At 44.0% G+C, this 17,311-nt stretch overlaps 2 protein-coding genes across 3 annotated transcripts in view; one reads left to right on the top strand and one right to left on the bottom strand.

Moving 5' to 3' along the window:
• The window catches only part of LOC106584529 (voltage-dependent calcium channel subunit alpha-2/delta-4), a 99,762-nt gene that overhangs the window by 54,592 nt on the left and 27,859 nt on the right, over positions 1-17,311 (top strand). For both annotated transcript variants that reach the window (XM_045706555.1, XM_014169929.2), the window contains 4 exons: positions 4,899-4,992; positions 5,134-5,226; positions 5,765-5,907; positions 6,339-6,410. In XM_045706555.1, coding sequence (XP_045562511.1) covers positions 4,899-4,992; positions 5,134-5,226; positions 5,765-5,907; positions 6,339-6,410 — 402 coding nt within the window. The remainder of the gene's footprint in view (positions 1-4,898; positions 4,993-5,133; positions 5,227-5,764; positions 5,908-6,338; positions 6,411-17,311) is intronic.
• Positions 8,163-9,805, bottom strand: LOC106584531 (leucine-rich repeat and transmembrane domain-containing protein 2-like). The gene has a single exon (XM_014169931.2). It carries the CDS (start codon positions 9,716-9,718, stop codon positions 9,182-9,184), a length of 537 nt encoding a protein of 178 aa, XP_014025406.2. The 5' UTR covers positions 9,719-9,805; the 3' UTR covers positions 8,163-9,181.

Raw genomic sequence — 17,311 nt, 5'->3', positions numbered from 1 at the left:
TACCCTAACCCCAATGCTGATTCTACCCTAACCCCAACCCTGATGTTACCCTATCCCCATAGCTGATGTTAACCTAACCCTAACGCTGATGTTACCCTAACCCTAATGCTGACGTTATCCTAACCCTAACGCTGATGTAACCCTAACGCTGATGTAACCCTAACGCTGACATTACCCTAACCCCAATGCTGATGTTATCCTAACCCCAATGCTGATGTTACCCTAACCCCAATGCTGATGTTACCCTAACCCCAACACTGATATTACCCTCATCCCAAAGCTGATGTTACCCTTACCCAATGCTGATGTTACCCTGACCCCAAAACACTGATGTTACCCTAACTCCATCCCTGATGTTACCCAAACCCTAACGCTGATATTACCCTTACCCTAACGCTGATGTTAACCTATCCCTGACCCCAATGCTGATGTTGCTCTAACCCTAACCCTGATGTTACCCTGACCCTAACGCTGATTTTACCCTAACCCCAACGCTGATTTTACCCTGACCCTAACCCCAACGCTGGTGTTAACGTAACCCCAATGCTGATGTTAGCCTAACCCCAATGCTGATGTTAGCCTAACCCCAATGCTGATGTTACCCTAACCCCAATGCTGATGTTACCCTAACCCCGAGGCTGATGTTACCCTGACCCCAACACTGATATTACCCTGATCCCAAAGCTGATGTTATCCTTACCCCAACGCTAATGTTACCCTGACCCCAACACTGATGTTACCCTAACTCCATCCCTGATGTTACCCTAACCCTTTACGCTAGTGTTACCCTAACCCCAATGCTGATGTTACCCTGACCCTAATACTGATGTTACCCTAACTCCATCCCTGTTGTTACCCAAACCCTAACGCTGATATTACCCTTACCCTAACGCTGATGTTACCCTAACCCTGACCCCAATGCTGATGTTGCTCTAACCCTAACCCTGATGTTACCCTAAGCCTAACGCTGATGTTACCCTAACCCTAACCCCAATGCTGATTTTACCCTGACCCTAACCCCAACGCTGGTGTTAACGTAACCCCAACGCTGATGTTACCCTAACCCCAACGCTGATGTTACCCTATCCCCAATGCTGATGTTACCCTAACCCCAGCGCTGATATTACCCTATCCCCAACCCTGATTTTACCCTAACGCTGATGTTACCCTAACGCTGATGTTACCCTAAACCCAAAGCTGATGTTACTCTGACCCTAACGCTGATGTTACCCTAACCCCTTTGTGGATGTTACCCTGACCCCAACGCTGATGTTACCCTAACCCCAAGCCTAATTTTACCCTTACCCTAACGCTGATGTTACCCTAACACTGATGTTACATTAACCCTGACCCCAATGCTAATGTTACCCTAATGCTGATGTTACCCTAACCCCAACGCTGATGTTACCCTAACCCTAACGCTGAATTTACCCTAACCCCAATGCTGATGTTACCCTAACCTTAACTCTGATGTTACCCAAACCCCAATGCTGATGTTACCCTTACCCCAATTCTGATGTTACCCTAACCCCAATGTTGATGTTACCCTAACACTGATGTTTCCTTAACCCCAACGCTGATGTTACCCTGACCCCCAATGCTGATTTTACCTTAACCCTAACGCTGATGTTACCCTAACCCCAACGCTGATGTTACCCTAACGCTGGTTTTACCCTAACCCCAACGGTGATGTTACCCTAACTCTGATGTTACCCTAACCCCAACGCTGATGTTACCATAACGCTGATGTTACCCTAACCCAACGCTGATGTTACCCTAACCCCGACGCTGATGTTACCCTGACCCCAACACTGATGTTACCCTAACTTCATCCCTGATGTTACCCAAACCCTAACGCTGACATTACCCTTACCCTAACGCTGATGTTACCCTAACCCTGACCCCAATGCTGATGTTGCTCTAACCCTAACCCTGATGTTACCCTGACCCCAACGATTATATTACCCTAACCCTAACTCTGATGTTACCCTAACCCTAACGCTGATGTTACCCTAAGCCTAACGCTGATGTTACCCTAACCCTAACCCCAACGCTGGTGTTAATGTAACCCCAACACTGATGTTACCCTAACCCCAGCGCTGATATTACCCTATCCCCAACCCTGATTTTACCCTAACGCTGATGTTACCCTAACGCTGATGTTACCCTAACCCTGACCCCAACGCTGATGTTACCCTAACGCTGATGTTTCCCTAACCCTGACCCCAACGCTGATGTTACCCTAACACTGATGTTACATTAACCCTGACCCCAATGCTAATGTTACCCTAATGCTGATGTTACCCTAACCCCAATGCTGATGTTACCCTAACCCCAATGCTGATGTTACGCTAACCCCAACGCTGATGTTACCATAACCCCAATGCTTATGTTACCATAACACTAACGCTGATGCTACCCTAACCCTTTACGCTAGTGTTACCCTAACCCTAATGCTGATGTTACCCTAACCCTAACCTCAACGCTGATGTTACCCTAACTCTATCCCTGATGTTACCCTGACCCTAATGGTGATATTACCCTAACCCTAACGCGGATGTTACCCTAACCCTGACCCCAATGCTGATGTTACCCTAACCCTAACGCTGATGTTACCCTAACACTGACCCCAACGCTGATGTTAATGTAACCCCAACACTGATGTTACCCTAACCCCAACGCTCATGTTACCCTGACCCTAATGCTGATGTTACCCTAACCCTAATCCCAATCCTGATTCTTCCCTAAACCCAACGCTGATGTTACCCTATCCCCAACGCTGATGCCACCCTAACCCCAACGCTGATGTTACCCTAACCCCAAAGCTGATGTTACCCTAACCCTAACGCTGATGTTACCCTAACCCTAATGCTGATGTTACTCTAACCCTAACACCAACACTGATGTTGCCCTGACCCCAACGCAGATGTTACCCTAACCCTAAACCTAACGCTGATGTTACAATCACCCTAAAGCTGATGTTACCCTAACCCTAAACCTAATGCTGATGTTACAATCACCCTAAAGCTGATGTTACCCTAACCATAACGCTGATGTTACCCCAACGCTGATGTTACCCTTACCCCAATCCTGATTTTACCCTAACGCTTATGTTACCCTAACCCTAACGCTGATGTTACCGTAACCCTAACGCTGATGTTACCCTAACCCTAACGCTGATGTTACCCTAACCCCAATGCTGATGTTACCCTAACCCCAATGCTGATGCTACCCTATCCCCATAGCTGATGTTAACCTAATCCTAACGCTGATGTTAACCTAATCCTAACGCTGATGTTACCCTAACCCTAACGCTGACTTTACCCTAACCCTAACGCTGATGTAACCCTAACGCTGATGTAACCCTAACGCTGACGTTAACCTAACCCCAATGCTGATGTTACCCTAACCCCAATGCTGATGTTACCCTAACCCTAACGCTGATGTTACCCTAACCCCGACGCTGATGTTACCCTGACCCCAACACTGATGTTACCCTAACTCCATCCCTGATGTTACCCAATCCCTAACGCTGATATTACCCTTACCCTAATGCTGATGTTACCCTAATTCTGACCCCAATGCTGATGTTGCTCTAACCCTAACCCTGAAGTTACCCTGGCCCCAACGCTGATATTACCCTAACCCTAACTCTGATGTTACCCTAACCCTAACGCTGATGTTACCCTAAGCCTAACGCTGATGTTACCCTAACCCTAACCCCAACGCTGATTTTACCCTGACCCTAACCCCAACGCTGGTGTTAACGTAACCCCAACGCTGATGTTACCCTATCCCCAATGCTGATGTTACCCTAACCCCAGCGCTGATATTACCCTATCCCCAACCCTGATTTTACCCTAACGCTGATGTTACCCTAACGCTGATGTTACCCTAACGCTGATGTTACCCTAAACCCAAAGCTGATGTTACTCTGACCCTAACGCTGATGTTACCCTAACCCCTTTGCGGATGTTACCCTGACCCCAACGCTGATGTTACCCTAACCCCAAGCCTGATTTTACCCTTACCCTAACGCTGATGTTACCCTAACACTGATGTTACATTAACCCTAACCCCAATGCTAATGTTACCCTAATGCTGATGTTACCCTAACCCCAACGCTGATGTTACCCTAACCCTAACGCTGAATTTACCCTAACCCCAATGCTGATGTTACCCTAGCCTTAACTCGGATGTTACCCAAACCCCAATGCTGATGTTACCCTTACCCCAATTCTGATGTTACCCTAACCCCAATGTTGATGTTACCCTGACCCCTAACGCTGGTTTTACCCTAACCCCAACGGTGATGTTACCCTAACTCTGATGTTACCCTAACCCCAACGCTGATGTTACCATAACGCTGATGTTACCCTAACCCAATCTCTGATGTTACCCTGACCCCAACGCTGATGTTACCCTAACGCTGATGTTACCCTGACCCCTAACGCTGGTTTTACTCTAACCCCAACGGTTATGTTACCCTAACTCTGATGTTACCCTAACCCCAACGCTGATGTTACCCTAACGCTGATGTTACCCTAACCCAATCTCTGATGTTACCCTAACCCCAACGCTGATGTTACCTTAACGCTGATGTTACCCTAACCCAATCTCTGATGTTACCCTAACCCCAACGCTGATGTTACCCTAACTCTGACGTTACCCTAACCCTATCCCCAATGCTGTTGTTACCCTGACCCCAACGCTGATGTTATCCTAACCCCAACACTGTTACCCTAACCCTGACCCTAACATCTATTTTGTGGATCCCCAGGAAGATTTGCCTGTGCGAGGTCATCAGCTAATGGGGATAATAAAGATTATTATTAAGACAAAAAACAAGTATAATATCTGGCAAATTTCAAGTTTGACTGAGTGTTTGTGACTCCCAGGTGATGAGGTGCTGCTGCAGCAGACACTGTTTGATGCCGTAGTGACAGCCCCCTTAGAATCCTACTGGCAGGCCATCATGCTCAATGCATCTGGGTAAGACTACAAAATTATACGTTTTTCACTCCTTTCCTTTTACGTTAGCTAGTGTATGTGTGTGTGCTTTGTGCACGCGTATGTGTGTGGATGTGTATTTGAGTGCATTAAATACCAATCTGTGTATTTGTTTGTGTTCAGGATGGAGGTGGGTGTGGAGACAGCCTTTCTGGGAACTCGCTCTGGCCTTATCCGGCTCACCAGATACACTGGCATAGAGACCAGGGTCGCCAAGTGAGTCACACTACCCCAGAGTTATCCCATTACAGACTACATTTGCCCTGCAGAGTTAGCCCATTACAGACTACATTAGCTCTACAGAGTTAACCCATTACAGACTACATTAGCCCTACAGAGTTAGCCCATTCCAGACTACATTAGCCCTACAGATTTAGCCCATTACAGCCTACATTAGCCCTACAGAGTTAGCCCCTATTACAGCCTCCATTAGTCCTACAGAGTTAGCCCATATTACAGCCTACATTAGTCCTACAGAGTTAGCCCATATTACATCCTACATTAGTCCTACAGAGTTAGCCCATATTACAGCCTACATTAGCCCTACAGAGTTAGCCCATATTACAGCCTGTGTCCTTTGAGCAGGAAAGTATTCACTAGGAACCAAATGAAAGAAACAGGCAGTCAGTATCTGAACTTGTACAATATGAAACACTTGTTTTTCCTTTGCAAAACGTTTTGCTACAGTGTGCGCTAATGAATAGGTCTCAGGAGTTTGCTCTAAACTCTCTCTTAACTACTTCCTGCTCTACAGAAAGTTCCTGACTCCAGCTGATAAGGACAACCTGTTTACCGTGGACCATTTCCCCCTGTGGTACCGCTTGGCCATGGAGAACCCCCCTGGACGCTTCGTCTACTACATCCCTGTGGAGGACAAAGACAACAGAGACAAGACAGGTACCATCCCTATCATCCCTAGCCTAGTCCCAGATCAGTTTGAACTGTCTTGACAATCCTTGCTGTGACAATGACACTAGGAGTTGGCAAGACAACACAAACAGACCTAGCATCAGTCTAGTGAATTACATCTTCTACGAAGTCAATTTAGGAATTGACTCCAACTGGCTGATATTGACCCCAACTCTGCTAATATTTGATTATTCCTATTGACATGACATTATAACAGAACAGCGGTGAGTTTCCCCAAAACATAATGATAATCTTTAGCACTAAGATAATCTGAAGTCTACTGGTAACTTCGGCAACGGACCAACGATGCTCTTATTGATAAAGACAATCATTATGTTTTGGGGGAAATCAACCCAGACCTACAGAAGCTCAAAGGTTGTGTTAGACTGATTGTTGATTGGTTGATCGTCTTGTGACAGGGGCGTCAAAGTATGTCATAGCCGCCACAGCTGTGACTGTGTCATCGGGAGGCAAGATGGCCATGGCTGGAGGTAAGCTTCTGACTTTTACTTTCTCTGAAATGTCAGGCTGCTTAACACCAATCCTGGAGGCGTTAATGCATCTTGTGGCTTCTACGTGTATTGAAGTGTCCATAACGGTAGTAGCATTCTCTGTGGTGCTACTGCTAAATGTTTGACACACTTTTGGCTTGTGGAGAGGGAAGCGCTCCATGTGTCTTTTGAAGGTCCCTAGAAGAGGAGGGTTACTGTTAAAACCTCTTACATCTAGATGTTCCGCTAGCGAAACGCTTCACCAATATCCAATGGTAGCGCCTGGCGCGAAATACGAAAAACCTTAAAAATGCTATAATTTCAATTTCTCAAACATATGACTATTTTACACCATTTTAAAGACAAGACTCTCCTTCATCTAACCACATGGTCCGATTTCAAAAAGCCTTTACAGCGAAAGCAAAACATTAGATTATGTTAGGAGAGTACATAGACACAAATAATCACACAGCCATTTTCCAAGCAAGCATATATGTCACAAAAACCAAAACCACAGCTAAATGCAGCACTAACCTTTGATGATCTTCATCAGATGACACTCCTAGGACATTATGTTATACAATACATGCATGTTTTGTTCAATCAAGTTCATATTTATATCAAAAAACAGCTTTTTACATTAGCATGTTTTGTTCAGAACTAGCATACCCACCGAAAACTTCCGGTGAATTTACTAAATTACTCACGATAAACGTTCACAAAAAACAAAACAATTATTTTAAGAATTATAGATACAGAACCCCTTTATGCAATCGCGGTGTCCGATTTTAAAATAGCTTTTCGGTGAAAGCACATTTTGCAATATTCTGAGTAGATAGCCATCACGGCTAGCTATTTTGACACCCACCAAGTTTGGCACTCACCAAACTCAGATTTACTATAAGAAAAATTGGATTACCTTTGCTGTTCTTCGTCAGAATGCACTCCCAGGACTTCTACTTCAACACCCAATGTTGTTTTGGTTCCAAATAATCCATAGTTATATCCAAATAGCTCCGTTTTGTTGTGCGTTCAAATCACTATCCGAAGGGTGACATGCCGGCGCGTATCGTGACAAAAAAATTCAAAATATTCCATTACCGTACTTCGAAGCATGTCAAACGCTGTTTAAAATCAATTTTTATGCGATTTTTCTCGTAAAATAGCGATAATATTCCAACCGGGAAAATAGAAAATGGAGTCGTCGCATGCACGCGTGCGCCAGTATCATTGTTCTCAGAACGACCACTTTCCAAAACCCCTACTGTTTTTCGCCCAGGGACTGCAGAGTTATCATTCCACGTTCTGGTGCCTTCTGAGAGCCTATGGGAGCCTTATACAATTTCACGTTACAGCAGAGATCCTCTATTTTCGATAAAGAGGCTACAGAAGGCCAAGAAATGGTCAGACAGGGCACTTCCCATATAGAATCTTCTCAGGTTTTGGCCTGCCATATGAGTTCTGTTATACTCACAGACACTATTCAAACAGTTTTAGAAACTTAAGGGTGTTTTCTATCCAAATCAAATAATTATATGCATATTCTAGTTTCTGGGCAGGAGTAATAACCAGATTAAATTGAGTACGTTTTTTATCCGGCCGTGAAAATACTGTCCCCTATCCTAAACAGGTTAAGTGTATGTGACAGTTTTCACATCATCATGAGCTTTATCTTCATGGCCTTTTTTCATATCCTGTCACAAAAATATAGGGGATGCTTACATCAGCTGGAATAAATTGTGATGGGCAAGGTTAGATAAATAAATGCTTTATTGTCATCAGCATGATTAACAGAATATCACATTATCGTTATTTCTTGAGCAAAACTTAAGAGCAAATTTGTAATGTGCTTAACACAGAGACAGAAATAACGATTAAAGGACTAATGAGATACTGATATATGTACATGTTTTTAGGTCAGTGCTGATCTCTTTGACAGTTCAAAATGGAAATAGTTGCCAACTAGATTCAGTTCGCAATGAATATGGCTGCTAGCCATGGAACTGACTCTCTTCAGCTGCTGTTATCATAACATCCTCTAGAGGTCAGTAGTTTGCTGTTGAATTGTATGGCTTTACAGCATTGAAAGCAGGCTTACTCTGTACAGATATGAACATTGATATGACTTGGAATATTCATTTAGTAGAGAGAGGTTTGAGTCATTGCACGTGAGCACAGATCTGATACACAAGACTGCATCTGTCTAATACTGATTCCACAGAACATTGTGTACTATATTCTTGTACATTCATGTGTACTATAACTATTTGAGCGACAACCACTACTGGGATTGTTAACCTGGGCTTTTATAGCAAAACGTTAGGAGCAGTTACATTACATTAGACAGGGACTTGATCTATTGGCATTTTTTGCTTGAAACACAAAGAACTTTGATGGAAGGTCAGATCAAGGAATAAGCATACAATAATAATGGATTTCAAAGACGATTTCTAGGAAAGTCTTTGAACCAAGGTACAGAGGTACCAGAACCTCCACCACACAGTTGGAGAGCTGACTAAGGAACCAATCACGTAGCATCCACACGTCTTGAAGCAATGCAGCGTTTCAGTTTTCCATTTGACGATCAACTGTACGATCATGTCGGTATGCCTCGAACACCAGCAAAGTGCAGCAGAGATACGCTTTCTCAGCTCTATACATTCCCTAGTCTAGAATGCCCTGGAGCACTGAGTAGTAAGACACACAGTTAGGGAATGCAGCCCCCCCTGAATCCTTGCAACAGGAATGTCAGCCAGTCAGAGAAACAAAGGTCAAAAGCCTGTTATTCTGTATGTGTGGACTATGGGACTGGACTCTGGTTCTGGCTCTGGCTCAGCTGGGGATGTTGGGGAGGAAGGAAAGACGCCGTCCTCGATGTCTGTCTCCCCCCCTCCCTCCCCAGCCATCAATGGCTGCCATGTGTTCTTCAGCTCCCTCTGGTACTTGGCCATGAGAGAGGCATAGATACAGCCGTAGGTGGCCGCCACCACCATCATCACACACACCACGCCACACACACACGCCGCCACGATCTGAGTCCCCCAGGCCCTGCGCACGCTAATGGGCCGGTAGCGCTGGCGTACACAGTCCTCTTGGTTGGCCTGGGGCCCATTCATGGGCCCGTTGATCCGACCGACACAGGGTGGGCTCCCCCCACGGGGCCCGTCGTAGCCAGGGACCCTGGCCTGGTTCTCCAACTGCAGGCAGTAGTTGAACATCTCTATGGGGATGCTGCGGATGTCCCGCCCTCTCAGCTCCTTGGGTAGGTTGCACTTCACAGCATCCACCTGCCCGTCTGAAACACACATAGGGATCTAGTGGATCACTAGCAAGATCAATAGATAATCAAGCTCATTTACAGATCAATAACAGACATGACACAGTATCAGACTAGTACATGACATGGAACAAAGGCCAAACTGACTTGACTGTACATGAAACACTGTAAGCTTGAAGCAATACACAACATAACACTGACGTCTGTACAGCAGCCACTCCATCCAGTGCTTGAAGTCCCTCAGGTTGCAGTCACACTCCCAAGGGTTGCCTGCCAGTTGGAGGCTCAGCAGGCTGCCCAGGGGCTGGAAGGTGGCTCTGTCCAGGCTCCGCAGCTTGTTCCCAGTCAGAGACAGCCAGGCCAGGCCCTGGAGCCCGTCCAGCAGCCCATTGGGAAAAACTACCAGGCCGTTCAGGGACAAGTCCAGCCCTTTCAGTATCCAAAGACCCTGGAACAGCTCTCGGCTCAACCCCCAGCGACTACCGTTACACTGGGTAACCTCCGTCTGGTTACTGGGGTCTGTAGGGGTATGTAGGGGGCAGTCACCCAGGTAGTTCCCTGAGAGGTTGAGCCACTGCAGGCCGCTGAGGCCGGAGAAAGACCCTGGTTGCAGGCTGGAGAGGTGGTTGTCAGAGAGGTCCAGGAGCTCCAGAGCGCTGAGGTTGGACAGGTCCCCGTCGCCCAGGGAGGAGAGGTTGTTGTGGGGCAGGCGGAGGGTGCGGGTGTCCTGGGGCAGCAGGGGCAGGACGGTGGTTAGGGAGAGCAGAGCCAGGCCTGTACAGTCTGTGCCATTGCTGTTGCAGATGCACACAGTGGGACAACCGCTAGCTGCCTCTAGCAGACCCAGCAGTACTAGCAGCAGACTGGGCAGGGCTGCAAAGACTGGGGAGAGAGAAGAAGAGGGCTTTAGGAAGAGGACTTTGATAAACCTAAGCAATCTAAATCAAATATATTGTACGCACAGGAAGTTCTGGAGTAGATTAGATTAGACATTTAATAGTCACATATACAGGGTTGAAGGCATAATTACAGTGTACAGTAAAAAATAATCATAAGCTCCGAGCTCCAACAATGCAGGTCAAAGTGAAATAAATCAATAGAATAAAACAAAATAATATAAATACATTTAAATAAAATCTATACATGTTAACACTTTAATAATGGTAAATGTTCATTGGGGTAGGGGAAGGGTAAATGTCAGTTGGGGGAGGGGCAGGAGGGGGACAAGGGGAGCAGGTTGCTGCCTAGTGGTGTCTATTCAGCAGCCTGATAGTCTAGGCGTAGAAGCTGTCGGACAGTCTTCCAGTTTTTCCAATGATGCTCCTGCACTACCTGCGTATTCGTGATGGAAGCCGGAAGAACAGGCCATGGCTCGGGTGATGAGTAACTAAACACTGTTGTCTGTCAATCAGCCCACTGTGGCAGTCACTCACCCAGGCTCTCCAGGTGGGTACTCCTAGGCAGGTCGAGGGGCTGCATGTCTGCTGCCACCCTAGACTGGCACTGGCATCGGGCTGTCTCAGTAGGTGCCCTCCTTGTGCCACCCACCAGCTAGAGGGAGAGAGAGAGATGGTAGTACATGGGGTTAATGTGGATTTGTAGGAGAGCGATTGTTGGCCGTTTTGACTCTCATCTTATATAATACTGACTATGACTATGTGTACAGATTAGTAAAGACAATATAATCTGTTCCATCTGAGTTGGAAAAGCATCATTATATTCTTCCCTCTCGGACTGTTTAAGAGTTTGTTTCCCTTTTCATCCCTTTCAATTAAATCCTGGACGTTTTTATAGGGGTTGATAGATTTTTTTTGTTTGGGTAAATCAAGTTGACATCTTTAAGTGGAAATTGCAAACTTAAGGAGACTTTTTAAATCCCCTATACATGTATGTTGTTTCCTGCAACAACATTGTGATCAAATTAAGATCACGGTTGGTGATGTTTAAGATGAGGGAGGACGATTTTTTTTAAACATTTTTATGAGTGTGGCTTTATTTCTATTACAGTATGTTGGATGACTGTCATTCATATTCCGTTCACCCAGCTCAATGTATTAAGTCGATAGGTTTAGGCTACTACATACCCATGAGGTTGCTACAACCTATGAATGAAAGTTTACAACATAGGTGCACAGGTCGAGAGAAAAATGTGAGTAATCAAGGTGACAGACAGTGACACATTCAATACTGCCTTGCACAATTTTGCCTGATCTAGGGTGTAATCATTAGTCCAACAGTTGCAAATGAGAGTTTCTATTGGACAAATTCAGGTATATTTATCTCCGTTTCGTTCTGTTTGCTTCCGTTTAAACTCTCTTGGGTAGGGGGCAGTATTTTGACATCCGGATGAAAAGCGTGCCCGTAGTAAACTGCCTGCTACTCAGGCCCAGAAGGTAGGATATGCATATTATTAGTAGATTTGGATAGAAAACACTCTGAAGTTTCTAAAACCGTTTGAATGATGTCTGTGATTATAACAGAACTCATATGGCAGGCAAAAACCTGAAGAAAATCCAACCAGGAAGTGTGGAAATCTGAGGTTTGTAGTTTTTCAAGTGATTCCCAATCCAATATACAGTGTCTGTGGGGTCATTTTGCACTTCCTAAGGCTTCCACTAGATGTCAACAGTCTTTAGAACGTTGTTTCATGCTTCTACTGTGAATGGGGAGAGAATAAGAGCATATGGAGTCAGATGACTGAGAAAATGACATGAGCTCAATCGTGCACACTCCCGTGAGAGTTAGGTGTGTTCCTTTTCATTTCTGAAGACATTGGAATTGTCCGGTTGGAATATTACTGATTTATGTTAAAAACATCCTAAAGATTGATTCTATACATCGTTTGACATGTTTCTACGAACTATAATATAACTTTTTGACTTTTCGTCTGAACTTACTGCGCGAGCACAGTGCATTTGGATTACTCGACTGAACGCGCAAACAAAATGGAGGTATTTGGACATAAAGATGAACTTTATCGAACAAAACGAACATTTATTGTGGAACTGGGATTCCTGGGAGTGCATTCCGATGAAGATCATCAAAGGTAAGTGAATATTTATAATGTTATTTGTGACTTCTGTTGACTCCAAAATGGCGGGTATCTGTATGGCTTGTTTTGATGTCTGAGTGCTGTACTCAGATTATTGCAAAGTTTGCTTTTGCCGTAAAGCTTTTTTGAAATCTGAAAAGTGGTTGCATTAAGGAGAAGTGTATCTATAATTCTTTGAATAGCAGTTGTATATTTTATCAACGTTTATGATGAGTATTTCTGTAAATTGATGTGCTCATTCACCGGAAGTTTGGGAGGCAAAACATTTCTGAACATTACACGCCAATGTAAAATGGGAGTTTTGGATATAAATATGAACTTTATCGAGCAAAATATACATGTATTGTGTAACATGAAGTCCTATGAGTGCCATCTGATGAAGATCATCAAAGGTTAGTGATTCATTTTAGCTGTATTTCTGGTTTTTGTGATGCCTCTCCTTGCTTGGAAAATGGCTGTGTGGTTTTTCTTGTCTAGGCGCTGTCCTAACATAATCTAATGTTATGCTTTCGCCGTAAAGCCTTTTTGAAATCGGACACTGTGATTGGATTAACGAGAAGTGTATCTTTAAAATGGGATATAATAGTTGTATGTTTGAGAAATTTGAATTATGAGATTTTTGTTGTTTTTAATTTGGCGCTCTGTTATTTCACTGGCTGATGGCGAGTGTGTCCCGCATAGCAGCCACGTATAAACAGCAAGATTATTTTGCTCATTGTATATTTCCTTCTTGCATCTATGCGATCTCCTCCTCTCATATTTTCCCGTCGCTTGTGGACTTCAGTGCACAATACATCAGCTGTCTGTGACCAAACCTTCATATCATAACTGATAACTGCTACACACAGCCTACATCATTGTCACCATATTAGCTAACATCATAGTCAACATAGCTACTAGAACTAATGTGTTAGCAAACCCCCTACAATCATGCAGTACAGTGTATAGTCAGCAAGCAGTTTAGCAGTTACACCGGCAGGCCCCTGTGGCAATAAATCAATAAAACCAAAAGCTTACCTTGACTTGGAAGAGTTATAGCATCCCTCTCTGTTTGAGCTGGGTGTTTGAGTGGGGTACACTAGCGATCTGCATTCGCTAGCTAAGTGAAAGTGAATGTTTAAAGAAAATACAACAAAATCTCTCTCTCCTTCATTTTTTTCTAAACTGTTCAACTATTGTTTGAGTCAACTACTCACTACAATAGTTTTAGATATATGAAGTGTGCTTGGTTCTGAATCTCGAAATGAAGTTTACTTGCTTCTGTTTCTCAATGTGAAATGTGCTTGCTTCTGATTCTCGATATGAAGTGTGCTTGCTTCTGTTTCTCAATTCTCAATATGAAGTGTGCTTGGTTCTGATTCTGGATATGAAGTGTGCTTGGTTCTGATTCTCTATATGAAGTGTGCTTGGTTCTGATTCTCAATATGAAGTGTGCTTGGTTCTGATTCTCAATATGAAGTGTGCTTGGTTCTGATTCTCGATATGAAGTGTGCTTGGTTCTGATTCTCAATATGAAGTGTGCTTGGTTCTGATTCTCGATATGAAGTGTGCTTGGTTCTGATTCTCGATATGAAGTGTGCTTGGTTCTGATTCTCAATTCTCAATATGAAGTGTGCTTGGTTCTGATTCTCGATATGAAGTGTGCTTGGTTCTGATTCTCAATATGAAGTGTGCTTGGTTCTGATTCTCGATATGAAGTGTGCTTGGTTCTGTTTCTCAATTCTCGATATGAAGTGTGCTTGGTTCTGATTCTCGATATGAAGTGTGCTTGCTTCTGTTTCTCAATTCTCGATATGAAGTGTGCTTGGTTCTGATTCTCGGTATGAAGTGTGCTTGGTTCTGATTCTCGATATGAAGTGTGCTTGCTTCTGATTCTCGATATGAAGTGTGCTTGCTTCTGATTCTCGATATGAAGTGTGCTTGCTTCTGTTTCTCAATTCTCGATATGAAGTGTGCTTGGTTCTGATTCTCGATATGAAGTGTGCTTGGTTCTGATTCTCGATATGAAGTGTGCTTGCTTCTGATTCTCGATATGAAGTGTGCTTGCTTCTGATTCTCAGTTTTAGGTGCGCTTGGTTATATTAGTGTATAGTGGAGGGTGTTTTTCGGTTTCTCTGTGTGAGCTGTGAGGTGTGCTGTCCTTGTCCTGTTTAATCAGGGCCATGATGAGTACATCTGATCTGGAGTCAGTTGATCCACAACATTCTGTCACTGTCTGGTCTGGAGCCAGTGCAGCAGCAGCTTAATTAACCAGCCTTAAGAGGATGAGGTAATCCTCATTCCTCAATTAGTGCTGGGGTCCTGAGAAGATTACCCTGACCTGTCTGTCAGAGGTCCAGCACCAAGGAAGTTACAGAAGACATAGATGAAGTGGGGATATCTGATATAAGGCCTTTTGAGAGCTTTCATTTAATTTCCATGGCTACAAAGGAATTTGTGGAAATGTAACATCTTGACACCAAGTGAAATGTCAGTATGAATATGCATGCACGTGTGCAATAGAATCAAATCAACTGCAATATTTTAACCTAAACTGAGAGTATTACATTTAGGTCAGACTCTTGTGTAGTAGGGAACACAAATACACACACATACATACACACATACACACACTGCCCTAAGCCAAGGACATGTATAGAAGAGGGAACACTCAGATTTAGGGGAGGTACCTAATTTTCTATGGATATGGCTTTGAACAGAAGCCTCTGGCCACACTCCTGCCATTTACGTATCACACACACACACACACACACACACACACACACACACACACACACTCACACAAACACTTACACACAAACTCACTCACACTCACGCACACTCACACACACACACACACACACACACACACACACAAACTCACACACACACTCACAAACTCGCACACACACTCACACACAAACTCACACACACGCTTACACACACGCACGCACGCACGCGCGCACACACACACACACACACACACACTCTCTCTTTCCCTCCCACATCAGAGCACTTCTCATTCTGTCCCTCAGTCAGCCTCTACTTCTCCTTGTCTCTGCCCTACTTTTTTAGGTCCAGTACAGTAGTCAAATCGAAGTGATTGAAGCACTTGGGAGTCCATTACAGTGGGGGGCTGCCTCATTGAATTACACTTCCAGCTGATGAGAGAAGCTTTTGGGGGAGGGGGATGACAATAAAAAGCTAGCATACATAATTTAGTACATACTTGCCACAAAAGGAGGATAGATAGACACGTAAGTGTTGGGACAAATATGGTAGTCTATACAGACATAATTAAGTGTTTTGGCACCCTTACATGATTCACTATTTCTTCTAAAATAAGTTGAAATTGAAACCTTTGGGGTGTACACATATGTATTTGTTTGATTTACAGGATAAAAAAAGAAATACATCTGAATTGATTTTTCACTTGAAGGGCAAAAAATGGCCTGGACTAAATTAAACAAAATTCAAATTAATTTGGTTGGAGGCAGGTAATTCTCGTGTATGTCTAATTTACCTCACCTGTGGTAAGTTGCAGGTGCCTACAAGGTACAAATAGCCATTCAACCAGTTCTGAAAAGAGAAACGTGAACATTTTACTCCATTGCACTCCAATGTAAAATGCAATGGTGCCATTTAACCGCGTCTGCATATGCAACAGCTCCAACTGGAGGTGCAGTGTATCAAAGTATCCCACATTATACCAAGTGTTTAATTACAATCGATGGCGTTGCGAGCTGCGTTGACAGCTTGGTACCATCAAGTGCACCATCACACAGATCACAATGGATTAGGCCTCCCTCCGCCTCCCACTCATTGATGGTAAATGTGCAGTTATTCCTGCCCCAGATTAGGACACAGGTCTCAATCCTCCCCGACAGCAGGGTTTAGACTGCAGGACAGATGCTTGTTATGATTCCAGATGGCTGTTCGTGTGGCGGTGGAACACATAGAACACATTCAGAGCCTTGCAAAAGTATTCATCCCCCTTGGTGTTTTTCCTATTTTGTTGAATTACAACCTCTAATTTAAATGGATTCTTATTTGGATTTCATGTAAGGGACATACACAAAATAGTCAAAATTGGTGAAGTGAAATTAAAAAAATAACTTGTTTCAAAAAAGTATTAAAAAAAGTAAAAGTGGTGTGTACATATTTAGTCACCCCCCTTTGCTATGAAGCCCCTAAATAAGATCTGGTGCAACCAATTACCTTCAGAAGTCACATAATTACTCCCCTGTGTGAAATCTAAGTGTCACATGACCTGTCACATGATCTCAGTATATATACACCTGTTCTGAAAGGCCCTGGAGTCTGCAACACCACTAAACAAGGGGCACCACCAAGCAAGCAGCACCATGAAGACCAAGGAGCACTCCAAACAGGTCAGGGACAACGTTGTGGAGAAGTACAGATCAGGGTTGGGTTCAAAAAAAATATCAGAAACTTTGAACATCCCATGGAGCACAATTAAATCCATTATTAAAAAGTGGAAAGAATATGGCACCACAACGAACCTGCCAAGAGGCGGCCGCCCACCAAAACTCACAGATCAGTCAAGGAGGGCATTAATCAGAGGCAACAAAG

The sequence above is a fragment of the Salmo salar genome, chromosome ssa23 (genome assembly GCF_905237065.1).
Source record: "Salmo salar chromosome ssa23, Ssal_v3.1, whole genome shotgun sequence".
Lineage (NCBI taxonomy): Eukaryota > Metazoa > Chordata > Actinopteri > Salmoniformes > Salmonidae > Salmo > Salmo salar.
The sequence above is the reverse complement of the archived record's forward strand: the minus strand, read 5'-3'. Positions and strand labels throughout refer to the sequence as shown.

Excerpts from the sequence above, each read along its gene's own strand:
- LOC106584531 (XM_014169931.2), bottom strand. The coding sequence starts at position 9,718 with ATGTGTGTTTCAGACGGGCAGGTGGATGCTGTGAAGTGCAACCTACCC.